The sequence below is a fragment of the Centropristis striata genome, chromosome 11 (genome assembly GCF_030273125.1).
Source record: "Centropristis striata isolate RG_2023a ecotype Rhode Island chromosome 11, C.striata_1.0, whole genome shotgun sequence".
Taxonomy (NCBI): Eukaryota; Metazoa; Chordata; class Actinopteri; order Perciformes; family Serranidae; genus Centropristis; species Centropristis striata.
The window spans coordinates 35,952,547-35,979,668 of record NC_081527.1 but is presented as its reverse complement, the minus strand read 5'-3'; the positions used below and the strand labels follow the sequence as shown (position 1 = coordinate 35,979,668).

Genomic DNA, 27,122 nt, shown 5'->3' with positions numbered 1-27,122 from the left:
CTCTCATATCATTATATCAACGGCATTAAAAAACAACAACATCAACAATACTATCATTTATTGTCAGAATTTCTGGGAAAATATACCGTCCTAAAAAATGTGTTATCGTGGCCTAGTCATAGCAAGCTGTGGCTCCTGGCTCACGTTTTCTACAAACTACACATCAGGAAAAATAATTGCTTAATAGTGCATCAGAAGGGCACAGCAAAGATTATCATAGTGTGGACAATATGGAAATACTCAGCATGAAGCATACGACAGTGTCAACCAGTTCATAAGCATCATATCACCTCTGCAACTGAATGCAACATGCATGTTTTAGGATTATTTGTTTTGGACAATATGCATATGTTTCTTCTGTATTTACATATTTAAATTACATTGTTTGCTTTCTTGTTTGACCAAAGGACTTCTCTTTTATCAGAGAGTTCTGTATTGTACTATGCTATCAAAAATTATAGCGACAAAATCAGCCATTTTAAAAAGACACCTAAGTGATTATGGATAAACAAGTTTAAGTTTCTGGGTGGCTGTCAGTCATCTGATGCTGAATAGAATTTGGGATGTAACATAAAAAATACTCCTAAAAACAGTGAAACATGAACGACAAAATGTCTGAGACTCATGAAATGTAATGATTCAGAATGGAAAGATCAATCCTGGCCTCAAACCAATTAAGATTCTATGACATAAACTGAAAAGAGCCATTTGTGATGAAGACATTCCTGGAAAATCTGTATAATAAAACATTTTTTTTAATGTGGAAACAGTCTAAAATCCCTCCTGCATGGAGAACTGACTAACATATGCAGAAAACATTTGGTTGAGGTCAATGCTGTAAATAAGATTTAATTAAAACAAAGGGTTCAGTTGATTTTTTCCAAGCTGATTTAGGCTCATTCAAGCAAATAATTCCATAAATACACCAAAACATGATATTGTTTTTATGTTACCATTTCAGGCAGATGTCCATTATTGTGATTTGAACATAGCAGACCAGGAATAAAACTGCAAAAATGCAGAGAAATATATCCATCTCTCCACCCGTCTGTATAATGACTAACCACATGCTCGTGTTCACAGCCGAGGGAATTGAAACCACTTCACCCAGCAGCACCCGTGTCTCTCAGTGTGCCCTGAAATAGGGTGTTGCTGGGGTGTCAGAGGATCACACCCCTGTAAGCTTCCCACCTGCTCCAGTACCCATCCTATACTCTCTCATACGGTAGCCACACACACACACACACTTCCTCACACACATACACCCAGTCAGAGTACCCCTAGACAAAGAGCACAAAGCACAAAGGTGATGTAGTGACAGATGCTCCTGTCACATACTTAGCATATCTCCACCTCCAAAATAGTGCAACTGCAGGAGCCAGTCTGACTCTCTCACTCAGTGCTCCTATTCAGTCATTTCCCCGGCGGATAAAAGCAGCTCTTAAACCACAATCCTTCACCCAATATTTATCCAATCTGACCAAATATTATAATTAATGCCTGTGTCTCTCCTCACTCCTTCAGGCCAATATATTCCCCTCATCTTCCTCCCTCCCACCCTCTCTAACCTCTCAGTTGCCAAGTTCACAGATAGAGAGAAAGTACTTCCTGTGAGAGGCCGGGCTGGCTGCCAGAGAGACTGATCCACCAATCTGACACGTTAATGAGATCCTGGCCCGTAGTACTGGAGTGTCAGGCCTCCTCTGCTGCAGCATCAGCCCTGCCGTGACCTGCAGCACACACACACACATCCACACACACACTCGTCTTCACTCATATGTGTAATTTTGTCACACATGCACCAGCACGCACAGAAATATAAGCAGAAATGAATCTGAGAGTCTCTCTGTGCGCACACACACACACACACACACACACTTTGAGAGGGGGGTTCAGCTCCTTAAATCTGTCTAATTAAAACACCAAATCCCTCTACTCCCCTCACCCACCAACCCAATCCTCACTTCCCAGCCACACACACACACACACACACTCGCACCCCACCCTCCTCCATCCCCACTGCCACCACCCCCGATTCCGCAGGAGAAATGATTATTAGGAATTTAATGGGGGAACGTTTCCCATCCCACACCATCTGGGGCTTGGGAATGGCACGAAATTTGAGGATGCTTGCCGACGTGGCGGGGAACATTATTTTCATTTTTTCTTGACTGGTGCTCGGATTTTTCAGACATTGCAGGAGAGAAAAAAAAGGGCTTCTGATTACAATAAATTACCATAATATATTACAAAATAAAACACATATAACGATGCATTTGTGTTTGTGTTATAGGTGATTGCACAAAACTTTTCCCAACTTCTGAGGTGATTGTTGTTATTCTGCAACTTCTCCCTATAGAAAAAGAGTGTTTGTTTTGCAGTAATTATGACACCACATCTCAGATTGCAAATTCACCTCTATACGATATATATCCCCCATTCCTGTCCTTCACCTCCCACACAGAGCCGGGCCATATGCTCCCTCTCTCTCTCTCCCTATACCGCGTTCCCCCCCTCTCTCCCTCGCGCTCTCTCCACGCGGCTTAATGAGCTGCGTGAATGTAGGGGTACGTGTACACGTTTGACCCCGTGCTAAACTGCTGCATGCCGCCCGTGGACCCCGTGGGCGTCACAGCCCCCCCTCCTCCCCCCCAACTCCTCCTCACCCTCGTCAGCCTCTCTGTGAGGCCCCAAGAGGGATTTGAATCTTCTCTGACAAACACGCACATGTATATTGACACACACACACACACACACACACACACACACACACACACACACACACAGCGTGGTAGAAACAGCAGTAAGACTGACATGGTGTGAATTTTAGTGAATGGGGTAAATAGGGCCTGGTGGTGCAGGATGGGGGGGCTAACGGGGTGACTTTAAGGCCCCAAAGGGACTTCTAGTTTTATGATGATCCAGAGGAAGAGTGAGGGAATGAAGACAGGAAAACAAACTGAGCTTCTCTCAGTGTTTCTTCTTATTTTTAGAGCTTCACAGATGTTCTTGTCCTGGCTGCTGGAGAACACAATTCACTAAAAAGCAGCACTGATTTCTAAATCAACACGATGCAAATCCCGGCACAGTTTGAAATTCTTTGCAGTTGAATCCACACTCGAGAAAAATGAGACGTTGTGCGATTTACGGGGTATTCTGTGTTGCTAATTTGTTTCCTGTTCTTTTTGCTGTCGCACTTTTTTAATTAAATTATACCTTTTATGTTAATGTCATGTTCTGTAAAAACAAATCCAATGATGTGATTTAACATCAGATGACAGAATATGATGGAGTTGAAATTTCTCTTTACAAAAAAAAAATAAAAATGATGATTGGTAAAAGTGTAATCTGCTGTTTATCGTTAGTTTAACTTCTATAGAAGTGAATGAAACAGATGCACTGCTCCGCATGCATGCTCAGTGCCAACATTTCTCCTTCTGCAGATGTGTTAGAAATATTGTTCTTTATGTTTCCAGGGTGTTAAATATACTGTAGTGCCATGCATGTGTTTGCAACAAGCCTCTCTGTAACTTAAACACAGTCAGAGCTGCAGGCCCCTTCTCACATCTGTCACCTCCGGAAAGTCACAGTTATTAAAGTAACATTTCAAAACGACAGTCAGGGTTCATTAACTGCAGGTGCTGAAAGTTGTTAACATTTTCAATTGTCTTCTTTCAACTGTCAGAACTCCAACTCCAACAGTTTAAGCGTTTATTTTTTGTTATTAAGTAAAATAAACGTTTTTTTTCCTCCTGTTTTTGTTTGTTTTTCGGGGTTGTTTTATTTATTTTTTAGAATGAATGCATTAATTTAGTTAAGCTAAATGTTTAAATGATCAGCATGTGACGTGTGTCGCCGCAGTGAACTTTACCACTTTATTCTGTGGACGTTTTCAGTGGATCAAATGTGATGAATTCACGTGTTTTCACCTGGTTTTAATGACACGCGAAGAAGAAACGTGTGTTTCTTTTAAGTGAAAGCAGCAGTTCATGCAGCCGCTGATCACAAGCACCGACACAAACACAAACTAATAACTTTCTCTGCGTCATTTCAATAAAATCGGCTTGATCTTTCTTCCACTGGTTATATGAAATTATACTCCTTCTCTCCTGTTAACCGCTCAGTAAAACCAGCCAGTGACATAATATACTAAATCCAGTTGCGTAAAGCTTTATTTCATCTGTGGGAGCGTAGAAAGCGCAGGGAAGCAAAGACAACTGGATTTTTAAATATTTTTTATGAAAGATATTTTTTAAATTTTGTTCATTTAGAGAGTGGGCTCACCTTTAACAGGAGGAGCTGCCTGTCCTCTCCAGGGATCACCAGCTCTGCTTTAACTGGGAACACTGGCTGCCATCCAACACCTCGTGGGCATATTTGTCACAAATCAGCCATCTGATCGGCTGACATTAAATCAAATTATATCGACAAGCCTCCTCCTGATAAACCTTTTAAAACAAAAAACAAAACAAAAAACGATGCGTTGGATTTGCGTTCACAAATGTAGCCTTTTTATTTATTTATTTAAGTAAATATAAGTATTATCTAATTGAAAAGCCCAATTTAAGCAAAGTAACCGATTTGCATCATTAGAGAAAATAATTGATGAAATTGAAATGTTTTTTACGGTTTAAAACTTGAAACATGTTGCAAAAAAATAGGGGATTATTCTGCATCTTATGTTGCTATAATAACAATAATAATAATAACAATAATAAAGGCCTTATACGCACTGTGTCACCAAAAACTCAAGCGCTTCTGCAAGATTAAAATATCCAATTTCTTATAAATAAATAAAATTACGCCCGGGGCGTTTTTACCTTGATTTATTAATCTAACATTTTTTATTTATTTATTTATTTTTATAATGGCCGTCTTTCTGCTGTCGATCATTTTCCCAGAAAGCTGAGAAGCTGCAACATAAAGCCTCTCACAGCCTCTTATTTTATTACGACAAACACAATCACAAAACATTCACACATTTCGATCCATAACGAGTTTTCAGGAGTGTGTGTTGAAGTGTGTGTGTGTGTGTGTGTGTGTGTGTGTGTGTGTGTGGTAATTCTAATAATCATTCGTCATTCGGGTAAAGTTACAAAATCAACAGAATTTATGAGTACAGTCACCAACATTGTGCAGAAATACATGAAGTGCATCACAGCTGCTCTTCAGCAGGAACAGGGAAGTGTAAAAAGTTCACATCAAACGATCCAAAAACTGTCATTTCGTTGCATATTGATGGTCGTCATCTCTTTTTTAAGGCATGTTGTTTCATATAGTTCTAAAACATTTTGTCCACCTCACACAAAATGATTTCCCTTCCAGCTGCAGTGAAATTTACAACAATGCAACAGAAAAAAAACAACTTTGAATGTATGGGGGAATGCACATAAAAAGGGTAACACTGTTGAATTTTACAATATTTTTAATAATATATTATCCACATTCAAATTGACGGACTTATAATAAATAAGCTTAAATAAATAAATAAATAAATACAATAATAATAATTTACATTCACCTCGTTACCACACTATTTACTCCAAATACAAATGCATTTTAACTTTAACTTTTTTCCCCACAGCTTCCTTACTGTATTTATAGGACCACTTCAGATGACATCATCATCATCATCAGGTCTCCTTAACACGTGCACGTCTCCATTTTTTAATAATTAATTTTGTGTAATTGTCATTTTAATTAGATATTAGATTATGAGAAACGCCTTGTGAGAGGAAACATATACATCATTTTTTTTTATAAGCAAAGATTGCATTTGGCTGCCTTGCATAGCTCAATTGACCTTTTATTGCTAACAGACTGAATCTGTGAACTCCAATCATGTCTCAGCAAACTTCCCTGATGAGGTGAAATTCTTCTCTGGTTCTTTCATTTAGCTAGCTGATTTATGTCAACAGATCTAATTTAATAAGGAGAAATAAAATGAATTGTCCACTATTCCAGCTTTATATCATGGTATCTGCAGTGCAGCCATAAACAAACAAAAATAATGCACTGTAACTGTAAACAATGTGCTAAAAAAAAACTACATCTTTAACCAATTACTCCACATTTGTGGGCTTTCCAGTTGGAACTAATTTGTGGCAGTGAAGCATTTAAATAAATCTGAATGAAATGATTTCATTTGTTTCCAAAGCAAAAAAAAAGCGTTTCGTTGTGTTTGCTCTGCCTTACATCGTTACAAGATTTGATATCAAGTGAAAAATGACTATATCTAATTTGCAGACTTTTACCACGTTTGAAAGAAGAACAAGACTGCACATTCAACAGAAAATGACTTGTTAAAACTGGCATGTTTGCAGTGCATCAGCGTGTCTGGAGTCCATTTCGTTCCACACTCGACATCTGCGGGGGGAAATTGCATCGCTTCTGAAACTTGAACTTTGTCCAGCTGATTGATTAATTGTGGAAAGAGCCATTAACTTCCCCTTGTGCTTGGAAGGACTGGCTGCGGACGTGCAGATCGTAGGGGAAACGGCCCTCTGGGGACACTCGGTACATGGAGTTGTGCGCAAGAGCCGTGCGTCCTGGCGCACTGCAGTAGCGCATGCCGTAGTGGCTGCTTTTGCCGTAGTCTGGCGGGTCGTCGTGGGATTTTAGGGAGAAAATCCCGTTAAAGTTCATCGGGGGGCTCAGCTGGCCGTCGAAATGCGGGCTCCCGCCCTCCGGGGACGGGTTCTCGTAGTAGGGCTCGTACGCGCCGCTGTAGCTGTAGTGTCTGAACGGCTTGGCGCTGCTGTCCAAGCTGCTCCCGCTGTGGCCGGGGGGCGTGTTCATGTCTGAGCCCGGGTACGAGTACATGGCGTCGTAGGGCGACCTGCCAGAGAACATGACCTCCCCGTTGTGGTCTGTGAGGAAATTTCTCGCGTTCAGCTGCAAACAACCGGCCACTAAGTTGGTCGTGGGCTGAGATAATCCTTTGCACAAAGTCTGTACGAAGGTGAGGAGGTCCGGTCTCTTCCCCGCGCTCAGAGTCTCTGACAGGGCCCAGATGTAGTTTTTAGCCAGTCTAAGCGTCTCAATCTTTGACAGTTTTTGAGTTTTTGAGTAGCACGGCACAACTTTGCGCAGGCTCTCCAGCGCGTCGTTCAGGCAGTGCATCCGGTTGCGCTCTCGGGCGTTGGCTTCATGGCGCCGTACTTTGGACCTGTCCCCCTCCTTATGGGGCCTCTTTTTTCTCGGCCCCCGCTTTTTAGGAAGCCCGTCGTCATCCTGATCGCACTCCCTCTCGTCGTCGTCCCTGTCGGACAGGTCGTCCTCGGCGTCCCTCATGTCTGAGTTGGACCTGTCGGGGTCGTGCAGCTCTCGCTCCTTGTCCAGGCTCTCAGGTAAGCTTTCACGGGGATAATTGGCACCAAACCGCGTCTCACACATCATATGAGGTTCCTCGAATGGCAGTGTCAACATATTTTCCTGCAAAAATCAGAAGCCATGGCATAAACTGTGAGGACAGGATACAGCACTGGCGTCTTTTGAAGGTTGTCAGTTAATTACCTGGTGAATGGGTCCTCCCAAGAGGAACAGGGACAAATTGGCAAGCAAGGCCAATGTCACAGCGCGCTACCTTTTCAAAGACACTCAACTTCATTGTCTTGAAAAAAACGACCTTAATTTAAGCCTCTTATCATGATGAGATTTAGTGATAAAAGCTGATATATTGTGTTGTTTCTGTAGCCAAATTGCAGTACAAAACATACATTAAATCATTAAATACAACGTGTATGAATAAGTATGATAATAATAATACTAACCTGTGGTCAGCGTGCACCTTGCATGTTCCCAAATATCTCCAGTGGATCTGCGCTGCAGCTTCTTCTCTTGCAAACCACAAATTAAAGAGGAAAAAGCTGAAACATGCGCGCTCTCTTTTCACTGCCTCGCTGTGTTGTGCTCTTCCTCTTCTCTCTCTCTCTCTCTCTCTCTTCCCCTTCCCTCTCTCTTTGAGGAATGACACTCATGCCAACAGCGGGTACCCATGCCATCTGCCGCTGACGTCTTGTGGCAGCCGAGACCACGTGTTCAGTGTCCCATGGGACCTCCATTCCGTACCGATCATCTGGCAGCTCCGGTAATGGGCACCGGGAGGCCCGCGTTTACCGTCAAAGACACAGACCGGAGAGGGATAACAACTAATATCTGCATCTCCCCGTGTAAGGAAGATAGATTCATGTCTTTTTATGTGGAAAAACAAAACAAACGATGGATGTGCGAGTTTGCAGGCATCACGTCAACAGGTGAGATAGATAGATAGATAGATAGATAGATAGATAGATAGATAGATAGATAGATAGATAGATAGATAGATAGATAGATAGATAGATAGATAGATAGATAGATAGATAGATAGATAGATAGATAGATAGATAGATAGATAGATAGATACTTTTATAAAATACTGGGAAAAAAGGTCACAATCAAAGCAAATCCTGATTAAAAAAACGCTGGTTTTAGACACAAATATGGAAATGAAAACTGAATATATTTGAGTTTTGGGCTGATAAAACAAGACATTTAAATCCATCATCTTGGATTTTGGGATGAACTATTTCTGAGTTAGAATTGGCTCCAGCTATAAAAACTAAAAGCATCTTGAATATGCACACTTTTGACTCAGTTTCTATTTTCTCACTAAACTCTGGCCCTGGATTTTATTTATTCAAGAATTTCACCTTACAGGATTTTTATGTGCAAATATATAAGACAAACAGTTAAACACACACATTCAGCAATCTGCATAACCCGACCAAAGACCTGCCCAAATCCCAAAACAAGATAATTAAATAACATTACATTTAAAACAATTAAAAATGCATTTCTCACAGGAAGATTGTTCTGTTTGATGTCCTCTCCTCTTCACTGTTTTATCATCTTGATACATCATGAGAATTGCTGATAAACATTGTTTTGAACTGATGACATGTTTCAGAAAATGGCATAATCCCTTCATTTATGGCCTCCAACCACAACTGTAATACAAGCTAAATAGACCGAACTTCTGGTATTTTTTTGTAGGACTGTAGCTGGACTTCTCTGGGGTTTAACTGACCATCCACAAAAGTAATGTCCATACTCGCTAAAATACAGCGGCGGTGCACTGTAGTGTCTTAATGAGATGTTTTAAGAGGGTTTATAGTTGTCATTGCAAAATATGCCAATATGAGTGGCCATTCAGGCAATTTTCTCCACTTTTTTCGGGGGGCCCAAACACTTTTCTACAACCCTGTATCATTTCAGAAATTACCATATTCACCATATTTGCTTATGTTGTGCTAAAGGCCTGCAGCTGTCTTCTTGATGTATCTCTAACCATAACTTAATACTTGTTTTAACCCAAACCATGATCTTTAACTCACCCTAAACAAGTCTTGTTTGTGTTTAAACTGAACCAAATCTTAATCAAAGCATTATTATTACAAAACTGTTGCAAAAAAAGTCGCAGATAGAGGCGTCAGACCAGAAAACACGTCTACTGTATATGTCGTTGTGGAGGCAGTTACAAAACAACATATTGTATTGTTTCATTTGGAGGACTTTTGGGGTTATAATAAGGTCAGAACAAAAGAAAAACAGTGTAAGAAGAAGTGGTAGAAAAAAAACTGGTTGGTTTTGCAGTTAATTTTAAACAGTTGTTGGGTTTATGGGACCAGATACAATAAGGAAATAAATTTGATCTCAATAGACACAAGAGTTGATAGACTATATGTGCTATATATTAAATGAAATAAGGATGATTATTTTATAGTAACAGTGAAATAAGACCGTCCATGACCTTTTATTTCAGAGACGTCAAATGTTTTGCTTTGTCAGACCAATAGTCCAAAATATTCTGTTTAAAAAGAGACACATTAAGACACATGTGTGAAATATTTACTTTTATGCAATGGGCTGAATCTTTTTTCAACTTCTGTCAACATTAATGCTAAAATCACTCTGGTATGTGTAACCGGGCCTTCTGTCTCACAAACTGACTCATCACGTATCAAAATAGTTGCATAATAACTTTTTTAACCGATCGTCTCATCCACTGGTTCCCAGCCAGGGGAGTCCAGATCCAGGCCTTCTTGGTTTTAAGGGATTTAAGGGAACTTGACCTAAAATCGATCAAATTCTGTGGTGATGTCTGTGGTGTTCCAGGTTTGAAAGTCCCTTAGTGTGCACCAAACCTTAGTCAGGGGTCCCTCCATTGAAAAACGTGGTCTCATCGACTAGTCAATCTAAAATTCCAGCAGGCATCTCCCATGCAGAGGATGGTGTGCTACCAGCGGGGCGTGCACAGTGTTGGTACCTCAGGCCCGTGGACATTAAGTACACCCCATGGAAAAGGCCCAGTGGCACGCTGCCAAATCCACACTGGGGCACAGCTGGCACTCGATATGGGTATATGCACTCCTTAGTTATGTGGAACACACACACACACACACACACACACACACACACACGACACACACAAATGTATGCCTGTGAATGACCTTGTTGCAAGGAGAATCAATTAAAGCGACTTATCAATCTCTCTGTATCGGACATTATTATAAGACATCGATCAGCAGGCCGGGCCGGCAGCTGAGGGCCGGAGTAGGAAAGTCCACACGGAGGTAAGGACAGCAGGACACACACACACACACACACACACACACACGGTGACTGTGCATGCACTTAACCCTAATGTGTGTGAGACGTGTTCACACAGATACAGGGGAGTGTGTGTGTAAGCATGCATGTGGACAAACATGAAAAAAAAAAAAGGAAAAAATATAATAATAAAAAAACAACAACCAGTCCCTTCATCACTGCCTTCCCCCCCAAAATGCCTCAGCTGGTCTGCTGATCGTTCTGGTCCAGTGCACAAACACACACACACACACACACACACACACACACACACACACACACACACACACACACACACAAGCATCTGATGAGTCAAACTCCCCATCTCAGACTAATCAGTTGACTGCACTAATTGCAAATGCAAATATGCAAATTTATATTAATTAATTACTCCACTAATTAGTTCTCTTGTCTTTTCAGGTAATAAATCACGGTGTGGTTGAGAGGGAAAGAGAAAGACATGGCAGTGATCTTTTGTCTGCTAGAAATCCTCGTTTCAGGTCCGAATCTGATGTTTTTTAGGACGGTTAACATCAAAACATCGCCTTTGCAGAGGTGCCTTAACTTTTTTTTTTTTCTCTCACAACAATCCTAACCTAGTTAATTATTTCAATTGATATTTTAAGTGTCATACTTCAAGGGTGGAAGCATTGTAATTTGAGAGGTATAACAAATAGCAGAGGTTGGTAAATCACGGTGTCTCGCTGACAGTTCTTGCCTGTCAGCTCTTTTAATTATCACATTATCAGCTTTTATAGGCACGGTGCGTGGTGTGGAGCTGCAAATGAAGGCGCTGCTGATCGCACGCTGAGTTGCAAGCGTTTCTCAATTGATGTCAGCAGTTAAAGGGAGTTTGTGTCTGGATAATGAGCGCGAGGTGAAGTGGTTGAGGATGTAGTAATGGTGTGGTGAACCGACGTGATTCTGTCCAAAATCTAATTCACAGTATTCCTATTTATAGATAATTTCGACAGTAAAAACCCTTTGAGACGGAAGAACGCTTCAAAAATGAACTCTAAATGCGAAGTGTTTTTTAAATCCTGACACTGATTCTGTAATGAGCCTTTTGCTGTTAATTTTCAGATCCTCTGCAATCTAACAACTCCCACTATTTATTTTGCGTTGCTTGATGCTGAGGTGCGTCTACAAATTACTACAGCTAAATAAGGAAGCGCTTAAGCGGTCCAAAATACAAGTGCAAGTAATTTATTTTGAGTACTTGTTGATACCTAATACCCAGATGATTACCTTTGGTTGCGGCTGTTAAATCATTGAAGATACTTGTTCTCACACTGTAAACCTGTTGTTGGCAGATTTATTGTCTTAAGTTTTCATTAAAGTGCTCCCAAATCTCTTATTTGCTCTTTTGCAGCACCTCTAGTGTATCCGTGTGTTTTCTTTCCTTTCTTTTACCTTCTTTTGTTCAACCAGGTAAAAGTCTCTTTGTTTTTTTAGTTTTAAATCTTGTTACAAGAGAGTTCTGGCTAAAGGTTGAAGGTTAAAATGTGTTACAAGAAAGCAGACAATGTTACCAAGGGTTTCTGTTTTCCAGACAAAATATGATTATGCCTGGATTATGTTTACTGATGCGATGTTGCAGGAGGTCATGACGGCTTGTGGACATAAAACATCTGGCTCACATGTTTAAAAAAAAGTACCTTAAGATGAGAGAAACCATCGTTAGGAAAAATGTACTTGAAGTGAAGTGTATATGGTTCAGGTCCCATCCACATACACTGAAAAAAGAACCACCTTAATTGAATTGTTTCATTTGGTAACACCTAAATGAATTAAGTTCTTTCAAATTCATTTAATAAGTTAGATTAACACAATTGATTTTAAATTAATTTGAAAGAACTTAATTCATTTAGGTGTTACCAAATGAAACAATTCAATTAAGTTGGTTCTTTTTTCAGTGTAGAGGGGCGGGGTTTAGGGGCTATACTGCAGCCAGCCACCAGGGGGCGATGGAGGCGACTTGGCTTCACTTCCAGTGAGCTGTCAGAGCCCAGCAATACTCTCCATCTGTTGAATGACCAACCGAGGTTGTCTGGTGTTTTCGCCTGTGCTCTATCACTCCTTTTAGATTTGTTTTGTTCTACGACCAATCTCTTCTTTTTCTCTTTGCTGAACTTGCCCCAGTATCAGCCATAGCCTCAAAATATCCCAACAAAATAAAATTCTCTAGAAAAATGTCCCTGTTCTACTACTAACATACTACTTAAGGCCAAACTCTGCCTGGAATAATTAACCAAACACTCTTCCAGTATACATGCTATAAATAGTTGGGAATAACTTTATAGAAATAGCCAATTTTCTCGCTGATGGTCTCCTTTGCTTATGTAGTTCATATAAAGGCACCAGTATTTAATTGAGACTGCAGTTTCACATTCCTTTTAGCTGCTTTAAGAAAATGCAATGGAAATTAAATCAGCATGACACAACAGAACAGTCATTTGGCAGATGACTTGGTACAATCATTTTCTTCAAACTCGAGAGGAACAGGAGCGGTAACACTTTACAATAACCATCATTTATAGATGGTAAATAGACCATTTATAGATTGTAAATAGATAGTTTATTAATGTTTAAGCATCATTTATAAACCGTATACAGGCCATTTAGAATGGTGAATAGAAAATGTAATAATGTTGAACTATAATTTATAAATGCCAAATAGATTACTTTACCATAAACAAACATGATTATTAGTTTATTAATAGCTTTACACTCATTATAACATTTTTAACACCATATTAAGTATGTAAATGATTTCAAAATGATTCGTATACCTTTAAGAAATTGCTTGAAAACATTTAAAGATTAAATATGTATAGAATTGTGTAAATGGTTAATAATAACTGGTTTATAAACCATCTATAAACATCACTTAGATGGTTATTGTAAAGTGTTACAACAGAAGCTAAATGTCATCAGGAAGTGGAAGTAGGGGTGTGCCATATCGTATCGTTCACGATAATATCGGTATATTTTTTTCATGGTTAAAAAAAATGCATATCATGATATTGGCAACATTCCTACTTCTTGATGTAGTGGTGTAAGGTTAATATTAGCTAACAATTAAAGTTGTTTTAATCACAAAAAGCTACTTACTCTCTGTCGTTAAACACACGCAGCTTTCAAAATAAGAGCACAGTGCGTTAACAGAATCCACCACAGAACTTAGAAGAATACTGTCAAAATAAGATGCCTTAAAAAAAACATACAAGAACCTTTATTCTCCTTTACAAAATGCCATTAAAATATGCCCCCGAAACCCCTAAATGGTTATTTTATAATTATTTGCTCATACTCAAGAGTCAAGAGTAATTTTTTTTTTTGTATTTGGCAACTGTTGAGATTTGCACTTCACACTACATTTTAGATTTTTGTTTATTTATACAGACTAAAAAAATATATTTTCTATATCTTTTCAAGTATTTCGTAATATTGTTAAGAATATCGTTATCGCAAAAATATCCTGCAATATCGTGATATTCTTTTAGGGCCATATCGCCCAGCCCTAAGTGGAAGTCCATGCTGTCAATGGCCAGAGTCACAACTGAAATATGAGCTGGAAAACATGATGTTACACACTCTAAGTGGACGAGTTTCAGCAGTGAAACACATCCAACAACCCACACCCACCCATGGAACGGCACACATGCAGCACAGTGGATGTGCAGAGGAGGGCTGAGAATTGTGGGACTGATTACCAGAGGCCAGGTCCTGGACTGGTGTCCTCCAGCTGTGCTGTTCTACCCAATTAGAAACTCCATATGCTGCCCCACTCAGCTGCTGAGTGGCCACACCTCCCACCCACACAGGTGGGAGTGATGTGTGCGTATCTGTGGAGTGTTTGTGCCTTTGTTGTCCATACAAACAACACAAACAATCCGGTGAGAAGCTAAGAATGAGTGTTTGTATCCAATATTTTACAGCGTATTCACAGATCTAATTTAATTTGTGTGATGGTCCACAATGCTTTCTTAATCCCAGCCCATTTCTTTACACCCAAACAAAAAAAAACTCTGGCTGTCACTGCTCCTTTGATAAGAAACACACAGGTATTTAGGTGGGTGGCATAGAAGTGCTAATAGTATTAAAATATGGGGATATGAATAATGGATATGTTTTTGAAGATGTATAATGTAAAGATGTTAGTCCCGTTTTCAGACAGAGATGGGATGCAGACGTGAAATGTTGCTGGAGGCGCCCGTTTCTTTTTCAAAGCACAATCTGTTCGCACACATTCAAAGTGGCTGTGACAATCTGTTGTGGTAGAATGCGACACTTCCATACCCAGAAAGTGATAAGATAAATAAAAATGTGTCAGATATCGTATTTAAGTAAAAGTCACATCTTTAGATTTATGTAAGCATTGCATGAAATGTATGATAAACTCTATTTACCGCAGTGTGCTGTCTGACCCGCGGTAACTTTAGATGACAACAGATGTGAATAAACAAACACATTATTTATATTTTCTGACATGAGGGATATCGCTGCAGGTATTTCTCACTCGTATGAAATAAAGTTTTTAAAAAGTGTTCTTGTCATGCATGTGATTCTACCAACTTGCCAACTTTCCCCCTTTTTTTTCTCTGCTTCTTTTTCCAAGCATGAAGCAAAGATGATTGACGGTGCTGTAATGTCGTTTTCTCACCTAATCGACACTTCAAGTTGTGATATGATGTCTTTCTCCCTTTTCCCTCATCAACTGTCCTCAACTCGTCGGCACCTCGCTGGGTTTGAAACCACTTTCCAAAGCGTGGAAAGAAAGAGTTTTTAATGTGCAATGAAAATTCAATTTGGTCTACTTCAAATCACGTTAGTGGAAAAATGTCGTGCTTTCCAGTGTCATCAGCCAGTCGGGCCAGGTACTCAGCCCCTTTAAAAAAGTTATCTACCAAGTGAAATAACCCAGTAACAGAGCCGGCCCAAGGCTCCATGGGGCCCTAAGCAAAATTCAATTTCTTAAATTCACACATTTAAGGGGGTGGCCCATAATTACATAAAAAATACCAAAACAATAATGATACAAATAATACCAATGAATGAATGATGTCCAGGGTGTCACATGTGTTATTTAATCTAAAAATGTATCTCATTCAACTATAGAATGACTTGGGGTTGATTTACACAACAATCCAAATGGTAAAGCATTATTTTTACTGTAAGAGTGTCATGTGGTTTATTATTTTTGAAAAACGTGAAAACATTCTTTTATCTTGGCGTTGTTGACATAAAATTGTATTTTTGTACAATAATATATCTTTCATTATATAGAAAGCATCACTCATACATGCAAAATATTAAAAAAAATATATACATATTTTTTGTTAATTGCTCTTGGGGGCCCCCTAGTGGCCACAGTTATGCCTTGGGCTGGCTCTGCCCAGTAACAATTAGTACTGAACCTTCTCCAGTCAAACACCCCCTCTTTCACAGCATTTGTATGATTTGCTCACAGCCAATCCAACAAGTTTTCTAACATAAACTGCGGAAGAGGTCGTGTGTCAGTACCACAAATTAAGGCACATAGGTACAACAATTAAATAACAGTTAGGGGTACGACGGCGTGATCGAAAAGTAGCACACACGTATGGCCCGCGGTTCTCAATAAGGCTGCCGTTTTTGTGGATTTATGTTGTAAAACCACTGACCTCAGGTTAAGGGTGAAAAACTTCTGGTAAGGCGTTATAAGAGACACTTTAAAGAGTAAACAAATGCACATAAATGCCGGAAGTGAAGTAGTTACAAGGGTCAAGTGATGACCACAAGTTATGTAAAAAATAAGGATAGGAGTAATTAATCGATGATCAATTAATGGTAGTTAAGAATATGGTCGATTACATGGAATTTTTAATTGATCTGTGTATTTTCTTATTTTAATTTTATCAGTACTCACTGAACTGAAACATGCCGAGCGTTCACTTCTGCGGCTGTACGTCAATAAGCCAATGAGCTAAGAATTAAGTTGGATAAAGCTACAGTAGGCAAACTTAAAGTTGCAATAACAATTATAAAACACACAAAAATACAAGAGTATTCAAAACTAGCTTACTGTATCAAACCTTGCTAGCATGAATTACTAGGTTTAATTTGATCCAAAACTTATTTATACACAAAACACACTTAAATATACAAAATTAGTGTGAAAACTAACCTCATGCCTCTTCAGTGGCTAAAACATAATATATATATATATATATATATATATATATATATATATATATATATATATATATATATATATATATGCATGTGCATTCTGTCTTTAGCCGAACATACAAGTCACAAAATCTGAAAATCAACTCCAACTGAAGTGATTCTAACTCAGGTGTTAACATGTAACTCGCTTGATTGACAACGCTGACAGAACTTTTTGATCACTCCAAGTGTTAAAACAACTCCAAAATAGACACTCACCAACTCAAAATTATTAACACTGAAAAAACAACACTACAGATTTTGCTGTGTGTGTATACAAGTCAAGTTATGTAGAGGGAACATTGACTTTGGTTTCACATGAGACACAAACAGAGATCTTCTTGGTCACGGTCCTGTATTTGTTTGATTAATCTATCCTCTAACCCAGCTATTCTCAACCTCGGGGTCGGGACTCCAATTGGGATCGCGAGATGATTTCTGGGGGTCGCCAAATCATTTTGGAAGTCAGCTCTGTCTCCACTGTGTTAAAGTATTCATGTGTTTTAGTCTTTTTGGTCACTTAATGTCTTTTTTTTGTCATTTTGTGTCTTTTTATGATCATTTTGTGGTCAATGTGTGTCTTTTTTTGGTCATTTTTTTCTTTTTTGGGTAATTTTGTGTCTTTTTTTGGTAATTTTGTGTCTTTTTTGGTCATTTTGTGTCTTTTTTGGTCATTTAGTGTCTTTTTTGGTCATTTTGTGTCTTTTTTTGGTCGTTTAGTGTCTTTTTTAGTCATTTTATGTCTTTTTTGGTAATTTTTTTTCTTTTTTGGGTCATTTTGTGTATTTTTTGGGTCATTTTGTGTCTTTTTTGGGTCATTTTGTGTCTTTATTTTGTATTTTTTTTCTTTTTTGGGTCATTTTGTGTCTTTTTGGTCTTTTTGTTTCCTTTTTTTGGTCATTTTGTTTCTTTTTTGGGTGATCTGAACTGTGCGTGTGGGATTGTGTTCAGTGAGCGGGGGTCACGGACAACATGCATGTTAAATTGGGGGTCGCGGCTCAAAAAGGTTGAGAACTACTGCTCTAACCTCATTTCTATGTGGACTTTGTTGCTCTCTATACTACATCACCTGACTTCCTCCTTTGCTCCTGTCACGTCATAATTACTGTGGTCACTAGAGGTCAGCCCCTAACAATAGCTGTAACTATGTGTCATAATAAACCGCTTGTATAAAACGACCTGTGGGGCATTCAGACTGAAAACAGCGCTGCACAGAGAATGAAAGATGAAGAAGTCATAATTCATAATTAGTAAATTCACCCCTGGCTGTTCAGAATCACTCCACCTTCTTCTCCACTCTATTAAACTCCACTGTAACGTTGCTGGAAATATCTCAACATGACATCACGCCATCTGTGTTTAACCAGTTTTAGCAAGAAGGAGCAACATGGTGTTGCAGTGTTAAATTGGTTTGAATTTGACTTAAAGGGAAAGTGCTGCATGGTGAACAGCAGCTGAAGAAAATGAAAGAAAATAACTGTTGTCAATGAGAAGTGAGGTTTCTTTCTAAATCTGGAGTTTTTCTCCAAAAGGTTCATTTTAATTTTGTTAGTAGCCTCAGAGCAGCCAATAAGGAGAGCTCCTCCTTTTCCTGCCATTATGGTGAAGTTAATGAAGGTGGAAGGAATATTTTGATTCTTTACAGCAGCTATTCTCAACCTTGGGGTCGGGACCCCAATTGGGGCCGCGAGATGATTTCTGGGGGTCACCAAATCATTTTGGAAGTCAGCTCTGTCTCCACTGTGTTAAAGTGTTCATGTGTTCATGTGTTTTAGTCTTTTTGGTCACTTAATGTCTTTTTTTGGTCATTATGTGTGTTTTTTGGTCATTTTGTGTCTTTTTTTGTGTCTTTTTTTTTTCATTTTTAAAAAAAATCATTTTGTGGTCAATATATATATATATATATATATATATATATATATATATGAACTGCACTGCAGTTCATTGAATGTCCACTAGAGGCTGGCTCCAAAGTGAGTCAATCCTCATAGACCAACATGTTAAAATGCCCAACTTTACAGCAGAATTAATCATTTTTACTGCCTGGTAATATATAGTGGACATTCAATGAACTGCTGTTACTGCTGTTTTTGTCACTTTTGCATCATTTTTCAGCCTCAGATGTTATGACTAGTGGGGAAAACCGTGGCTGCCAAAGGGTGGGAAAACTTTTCTGGTCCCACCTACAGACCAACCAACTGGAGAACAAGCTAGAGAGCTGCTGGTGCAGCTAAAAAAAAGTAGAATATTTCTCTCTGAAATGTAGCAGAGTAGATAAATAAAGTAATAGAAAAACACTCAAGTACAAATAACTCTAAACTGCACTGCAGGACAGTAACAGAGTAAATGTTACTTTCCACTAGGGCTGGGCGATATGGCCCTAAAAGAATATCATGATATTGCAGACTATTTTTGCGATAACGATATTCTTGACGATATTAGGAAATACTTAAAAAGATAGAAAATATGATTTTTTTTGTAGTCTGTATAAATAAATAAAAATCTAAAATGTAGTTTGAAGTGCAAATCTCAACAGTTGCCAAATACAAAAAAATGTACTCTTGACTCTTGAGTATGAGCAAATAATAAAAATAACCATTTAGGGGTTCCGGGGGCATATTTTAATGAAATTTTGTAAAGGAGAATAAAGGTTCTTGTATGTTTTATTTAAGGCATCTTATTTTGACAGTCTTCTTGTAAATTCTGTGGTGGATTCTCTTAACACACTGCGCTCTTATTTTGAAAGCTGCATGTGTTTAGCAACAGGGAGTAAGTAGCTTTTTGTGATTAAAACAACTTTAACCACTACATCAAGAAGTAGGAACGTTGCCAATATCATGATATGCATTTTTTTAAACCATAAAAATAATATACCGATATTATCGTGAACGATACGATATGGCACACCCCTACTTTCCACGACTGGAAGTTGATGACTAAAATGAGACACATTCGCTGACAACTTTCTATTAGTATAAATGCTAAATTGACTCCTCACAAATTTGCACTTCAGTATTTCTGTATTTCCTGTACTGCAGGAAACTGGAGTGAGTCCCACTTCCACAGCAGATCTTTGTCTCAGACATCAGGGAGCTCTATGCCCCTTTGCAACTTGCATCATCTGCTGAGTGTCACAATGCCGGAGCCATGATGGGGGTCTGCCCTGCCCCCTGCGCCCACCTGAGGGAGGCTTTAGCCAGAGGGGGGGTTACAGTTGGCAGCCTGGGCCCCTCACCTGTCAGCCTTCCAGAGAGGAACCTCTTGGCTGCCAGCAGAAATAGCTTCTTCCTATTTGGGGGTCTGCCCCCAGTCAAGATGAGGGAAGCTTGGCTCTTTAAGAGTTGGGCCAATTCCCAGACACACTAGCAGCTCGTGCCACAGGGCCCTTTGATTCTGGGCTCTCGATCAGTCACTCTAAATAGAGCTCTGTGTTCTTTCCAGTGGATAGACGGGGTTTAATTTTTATTAAACAGCTTGATATGCAATGTCTACTTTACATGCTGCGTGATGTGACCGCGTGTAGTTAAGTGGCGAGAACATGCTGTCCGTTCTGCTTAGGTTAGAGGATTTATTCCCCAAAGGCCAGTCGGAGCGCAGCCTCGCTGTCACACCATCACATTTTATTTACAGTATACATTTGCCATATATATCTGGCAGCTATTTTTTTATTCATTCATTTTGATTAAGTTTCTCTCATTTTTCAGGCAAAAATGCCAATTTTTTTTTTTAGTTCCAGCTTGTCAACTGTGACGATTTGCTGCTTTATTTTTATCTTAAATTGCTGGCAAACAAAAACTTCATGTCAGTTTATAGAAAAAAACAAATCAATTAATAGAGAAAACTACCAGCAGAATAATCAATCAGTATCAGTAGGGCTGCACATACGATTATTTCGATTGTCTTATTTTTGCAGATTTTCTACATCAATCAATTCGTTGTTTTGACATTATAAGTGTCAGAATATAGTAAAAATGTTGATTTTTTTCCAAAACATGATGTGACGTCCTCAAAGATATTCGGATTACATTCATAGAGTAGTAAAAAAAAAAAAAAAAGAAAATATTCAGATTTAGGAAGCTGGAATCTCAGAATTTCGTTGTTTTTTTTCTTGAAGAAAATCCTCAAACCTATAAATCAATATAATCAGAGTAGTTGTGGATTAATATAATAGTTGACAACTAATGAATTAATCAGTAATGAAAGTAATTTTACTTTTATTACTGTCTTTATCTGTACGTATCTGGATAGGGGGGCGACAACTAAGAGTTTTTTGTATTTACGTGCCTCCACATTTGCATGTGTGCATATATTTTACATACGTAATGTGCAGTTGAGTGCATCCTTCCTGCAGGTGTGGCTGTTTTTCTTTTGATGAAGGAAAACCAAACTTATTAGCAGGTCCAGGTAACATCAGAGCAGCAGTTTCCGCCAGTGGCCATGTGATTAAATCACACAGAGAGAGTCTCAGGGAGCCGGGTAATGAAGGGACAGGCTGGCGGATGCCTTCACACCCCTCCCTCCTCCTCCTCCTCCTCCTCCTCCTCCTCCACCAAGTCATACTGGAGCTCAGCCCGCGCCCGGGACAGGAGGTGGGGTGGAGCACAAATACCAACACTCATGCATGGACAAACTGCATTTGCATGTATGAGAGCAATTAAAGACATGCATGCATGTTGTCTTTTTTGTATGTTCTTGTTAATACATAAAGTCATGAATCAAAGAGAAAGCACACACACCAACATGCTCACACGCAAAGAAAGAAAATAAGAGTTTGTGCATCTGTAAATTAGCTTAAAATGACACAACCACCACTACATGCATGTTTATCCAACCACCCTTGACTGGAGTTAATACGAGAAAAAGAAACTAATTTGCACATTTTTACTTCCAAGCAGATTGACTATTTAAAAGAATAATGACCAAAAACAAAAGCTCTGTAAATCAAAAGTGAGCCAACACAAAAAAAACCACACAAACACACACACACAGACACAAATCTTACTTTGCAGCCTCACCAAATTCCTCAATCGTGCCAAAAATAAGCATTAAAAGCTCTTTAAAATACGGTTGATAGCTTTTGGTTACAGGCAGTCCCCATTTTCATGCCTGGCAATGGTCTTTTATGGCGAGGGACCTAATACAAGATTTCTGTTCTAGTGCAAACACAGTGGCCATGGGCACCAAGGAACAGCTGCCGTATAATTGAATTAACATTCGCCTTCTGCTTCGGCACTCAGCGCTGTGCTGAGAACTCGTACACATCCCTCCACGAGCTCCATCAACCTGCCCATGAATATGCATGCTGCTTGTGATAAATATGCGTTGTGTGTGTAATGTTTGTGGAGCTGCCTATATGCTGGATAAAGAGCTATATACTGACTATCCTGGGAGTGTGACACGGTATACATCAAGTCCGTTGATCATTTTTAGTGCTGCGGGCCCTCCGAGGCGGAGAGGTGCTGCTGGAGCCGAGCTGTGATTTCAAGTCTAACAGAGACATCTAGTGGATTATTGACTGAGAGGCATGTTAGAGTTACTGCACTAGACACTTTATAGGCTCTGTTTTGTATTGTTCTTCTGGTAGAAAAGACCATTTTCTTGCCATTATAATTATTTGCGTGTAAAATCTTAAACAAATATTTGCCCATCAGAGATTTAAATGTTAAATCCTTCCTGTCAACCAACCGCTGCCTCTGTTTGTACTGTGGTTAATCACATGTTCTTATTTTAGCCTGAAGACATTTGCATATACTCATATTATGAGCTATTACTACAGTAACATCAGAGTGAAAATATGTGTTGATATCTTCAAGCATTTGTCACAAGTTTGTTCATAACAGCAAGAGAAGGAGACACACAGATTATGCAAAGAAATGTAGAGATAAGTTTGTGCATGGATGGAAAAGAGTACTATTATTAGAGGTGGGCAATATGGCCCTAAAAGAATATCACGATATTTCAGGCTATTTTTGCAATAACGATATTCTTGACGATATTACGAAATACTTAAAAAGATATAGAGAATATGTTTTTTTAGTCTGTATAAATAAATAAAAATCTAAAACGTAGTGTGAAGTGCAAATCTCAACAGTCAATAATAAAAATAACCATTTAGGGGTTCTTGGGGCATATTTTAATGACATTTTGTAAAGGAAAATAAAGGTTCTTGTATGTTTTATTTAAGGCATCTTATTTTGACAGTCTTCCTGTAAGTTCTGTTGTGGATTCTGTTAACACACTGTGCTCTTATTTTGAAAGCTGCATGTGTTTAGCGACAGAGAGTAAGTAGCTTTTTGTGATTAAAACAACTTTAATTGTTAGCTAATGTTAGCCTTACGCCACTACATCAAGAAGTAGGAATGTTGCCAATATCATGATATGCATTTTTTTTAACCATGAAAGAAATATACCGATATTATCATGAACGATACGATATGGCACACCCCTAACTATTATACACTTAAAAAAAGAAAATTGTTGACCAAATTAAAAATAACCACTGCAATTAGTAACATTTATATGAATGTGCAAAATTTTTCCAATCAATTAAACAAGTTAGATTAACTCAGTATCTTTCATTAGAGTGAGCTGATTTAATATTACCAACAATGTGTTGGGTTTTATAGTTGAAGTAGTTACTTAGTAGAGAGGTAAAAGAGAAAGCCATCATAACCAGCTGGCTGTCAAGGTGTTGAAAAGTCTAAAACAGGCATCTTATTACATTGCATTAATCCATACTGCAATTACAACATGATTTATATTAAATGTGCAGGCCTCAGAGAGAGCTGCACTACCTTAAAACAACACCACGGCTAGAAAACTGGCCAGCTGCACACAGTCCACATGAACCCCATCGAATAATGATTTTTGCTGCACAACACACACACATATATATATATATGAATACAATCTACTGCTACACTGTGTGTACTGCCTGCAGAAAACAGAAAGTCTTTACTTGTATCCTGTTCTTGTGTGTTTATACTTACCTTGCATTGTGTACACAGCATTTCTAAATATTTTTGTTAATACTTTATTGTGGATATTTTTCTATTGCATCTATAAGTGAGGTCCTACTGCATTATATAGATATCTTATCTTTTTCGAGTTGGCAATCTAAATAATAAGGCAACAAGGGTTGGAGGCCCCTGAACCCCACGGGTCCCAGTGCAACCACACTGTTTTCACGGGTTATATTTATGCCTCTGAGTGGGATATTTTTTCACCATTTTGACAAAATAAGACAGATAGATCATTAATGAAAATAGTTGCAGCCCTAAAAATAATTATCTATAATAAGTTGATTAATAACCAATGACAAATAAGTGAGCACCAGCAGAGTAAAACTAGGAAATAGGATAGAAAATATACCATGGAGACCCTAAATATGTCTATCGTAATCTGATGTAGCCTATTTTTTGGAGTTATGTAAGATGACAACACAAGAGAAATGTATTAAAAAGATATTAAAAAAGCATTAAACATATTTGAAGAATAAAAGTTATATAATAAAATGTTGTAGATTTGTCAGATTAGAACTCAAACCATGAACTATTACATAGCGTAGGCCTATATACATATATAATAATATAAATATGTATAGGCCTAGTAAATATATTAAAATATATAGAATTCAAATGTAAACATTATTTATTAAATTATTATTTTGTGAGCCTTTTGTAAAATAAATAAACTGATAAATCTAGACTGATATCTAGATTTGTCAAAAAGATATTAAAAAAGCATTAAACATATTTGAAGAATAGAAGTTATATTATAAAATGTTGTAGATTTGTCAGATTAGAACTCAAACTATGAACTATTACATAGCGTAGGCCTATATAAATATACAATAATATAAATATGTTTTGTAGTAAGTAGTAAATTATATAATAAAATGTTGTAGATTTGTCAGATTAGAACTCAGACTATGAACTATTACATAGTGTAGGCCTATATACATATCTAATAATATAAATATGTATAGGCCTAGTAAATATATTAAAATATATAGAATTCAAATGTTAACATTATTTATTAAATTATTATTTTGTGAGCCTTTTGTAAAATAAATAAACTGATAAATCTAGACTGATATCATGATTATTTAAATGAATCAATCTGAATACTTTTCATGACCCCCTGGCAGACTGCCATGGACCCCTGGTGGTCCCTGGACCCCATTTTGAGAATCACTGATATTTCATTTCATTTCATTTCATTAATTCTTCTTTTCGAACCGAAAAAAAATAAACAACATAAACTACAACAGCGTAGGCTAGATGCATATACATATTCATACACATACTCACATAGGCACCATTAAACAGATGTACATAAACATATAAACATTTACACACATACAGTATATAAAGCCCTATACATATACATGCATCTGCCCCGTTTAAGTAATAAGATAGAAATAAGAACCAGTTAACTTAATATTCAATATGCATTTCCTTATATCATTTTGGTTCGAAAAAAAAGGGAGTAGGCTGAAGTATAAAATACTTCTCTAGGCCTCTCCCCTGGTACTCAACACTTAAAATAAGAAATTGTATCTCTATATATAGCCACTTAATGTCAAATAAATATGTATTATTATTATTATTATTATCATTATTTATTATTATAATTGACAACATGAGCTCCACAGTGACTGCAGCCACAATAACACACAGCCTGCTGTATCCAGTGGTTGAATGTAGCTAAGTACATTTACTCAAGTACTGTACTTAAGTACAATTTTGAGGTACTTGTACTTCACTTGAGTACTACTATTTAATGTTACTTCATACTTCTACTTCACTACATTTTAAGGCAAGTGTTGTACTTTTTACTCCACTACAATTAGCTGCCAGCTTTAATTACTTTTCAGGTCAAGATTTCATTTTTTTTTTTTTTTAAGTGGTTTCAATTTAAAGTGATTATTATTATTATTATTATTATTATTATTATTATTATTATTATTATTATTATTAATAAACCTCATAACATTATTTTAAGTAGTTTAAATGAACCCCGTGCATTAAAACGCTGCTTACATAAATGCATACATAAATCAATCCAAATAATCGTATTATATATTTAGAATATATAAAGCAATCTGATTGGGTCCAGTCTGCAAGACGAATACTTTTACTTCTGATACTTTAAGTACATTTTGATGCTCATACTTTTGTATTTTTACTTAAGTAAGTTTTGAATGCAAGACTTTTACTTGGAGTTAAATAATTTCACAGTGTGGTATTTGTACTTTTACTTAAGTGAGGGATCTGAATACTTTCCCCACCACTGGCTGTATCCAAGCAGTAAGAAAGAAATGACGTTGATTTACCCAGAGAAAGTTAAAGTCTGTTGACTGACCTGATGTGAGTCCTCCAGTCTGCTGCTGCTTCAATTGTCGAGGATTAATAAAGTCACTCAGCCTCTTTGTCTCCTTGTAGCCGGAGTTATGTGGAAAAGTATCTGTGTCCCAGTAGTCCTCTAACTAGTCCACTCAGCCTCCAAACATTTGGAGCAAAGCAACAAGTCCTCAAACAGGTAAAAAAGAAGGTAAAAGTTCCTCAGTGAGCAGAAATCACCGCTGGAGGAGAAAACCGTGATCATTGTACTACAATGATTGTAGCATTTGGCATTTAGCATGCACCTGTAGCTTCGTGTGTTTGGCCTGGGTCGCATTTATTTATTTATTCATTTATTTGTTTATTTATTTTACCTGTGTTTGGCGCTCTGTTTGAATATCAGTGTGAGCCAATCAGAGGCAGAGGATGGCGGGAGGCGGGCCGATCGCCCCAAAACTCACCTAGATCACTTTAAACAATAATTGCTGCACCGTCCACAAACTGCTACTGTAATCTACTTTGTGCAGTAACATTTTTTACTCTAAAGATACTCAAAGAGTAACCAAACCAAGTAAATTCTGACTTTGGGGGCGATGAAAGCTGCCTCCATATTAAAAATGCCAACAGCATAATTGAATTGCAATGACCACGTTTTAACCAGCAGAGGGCAGATTTTATGCATAGTCACACAATACACAGACACAATATACAGATTTCAAATAATCGCATTAAAATGGCAAGATGTGGACCTGAATCTATCAACAACACTACTAAATACCAGTGGTGGAATGTAACTAAGTACATTTACTCAAGTACTGTACTTAAGCACAATTTTGAGGTACTTGTACTTTACTTGAGTATTTCCATTTTACGTAACTTTATACTTCTACTCCACTAAATTTAGAGGAAAATATTGTACTTTTTACTCCACTACAT

The 27,122-nt window shown here is 37.9% G+C and overlaps 1 protein-coding gene across 4 annotated transcripts; it reads right to left on the bottom strand.

The window, feature by feature from the left end:
- Nucleotides 1-5,087: 5,087 nt before the first annotated feature.
- neurod6b (neuronal differentiation 6b) lies at nt 5,088-26,357 on the bottom strand. Of its 4 annotated transcripts, XM_059344291.1 has the most exons (4): nt 26,209-26,355; nt 7,773-7,833; nt 7,516-7,585; nt 5,088-7,434 (listed from the first exon to the last, which is right to left on the bottom strand). In XM_059344291.1, exon 4 carries the CDS (start codon nt 7,426-7,428, stop codon nt 6,421-6,423), a length of 1,008 nt encoding a protein of 335 aa, XP_059200274.1. In that variant the 5' UTR covers nt 7,429-7,434; nt 7,516-7,585; nt 7,773-7,833; nt 26,209-26,355; the 3' UTR covers nt 5,088-6,420. The 4 variants fall into 4 exon arrangements, with proteins under 4 accessions (XP_059200274.1, XP_059200275.1, XP_059200276.1 ...); XM_059344292.1 differs by lacking the exon at nt 26,209-26,355 and having other exon boundaries at nt 7,773-7,836; XM_059344293.1 differs by lacking the exons at nt 7,516-7,585; nt 7,773-7,833 and having other exon boundaries at nt 26,209-26,357.
- Between the last annotated feature and the right edge of the window lie 765 nt (nt 26,358-27,122).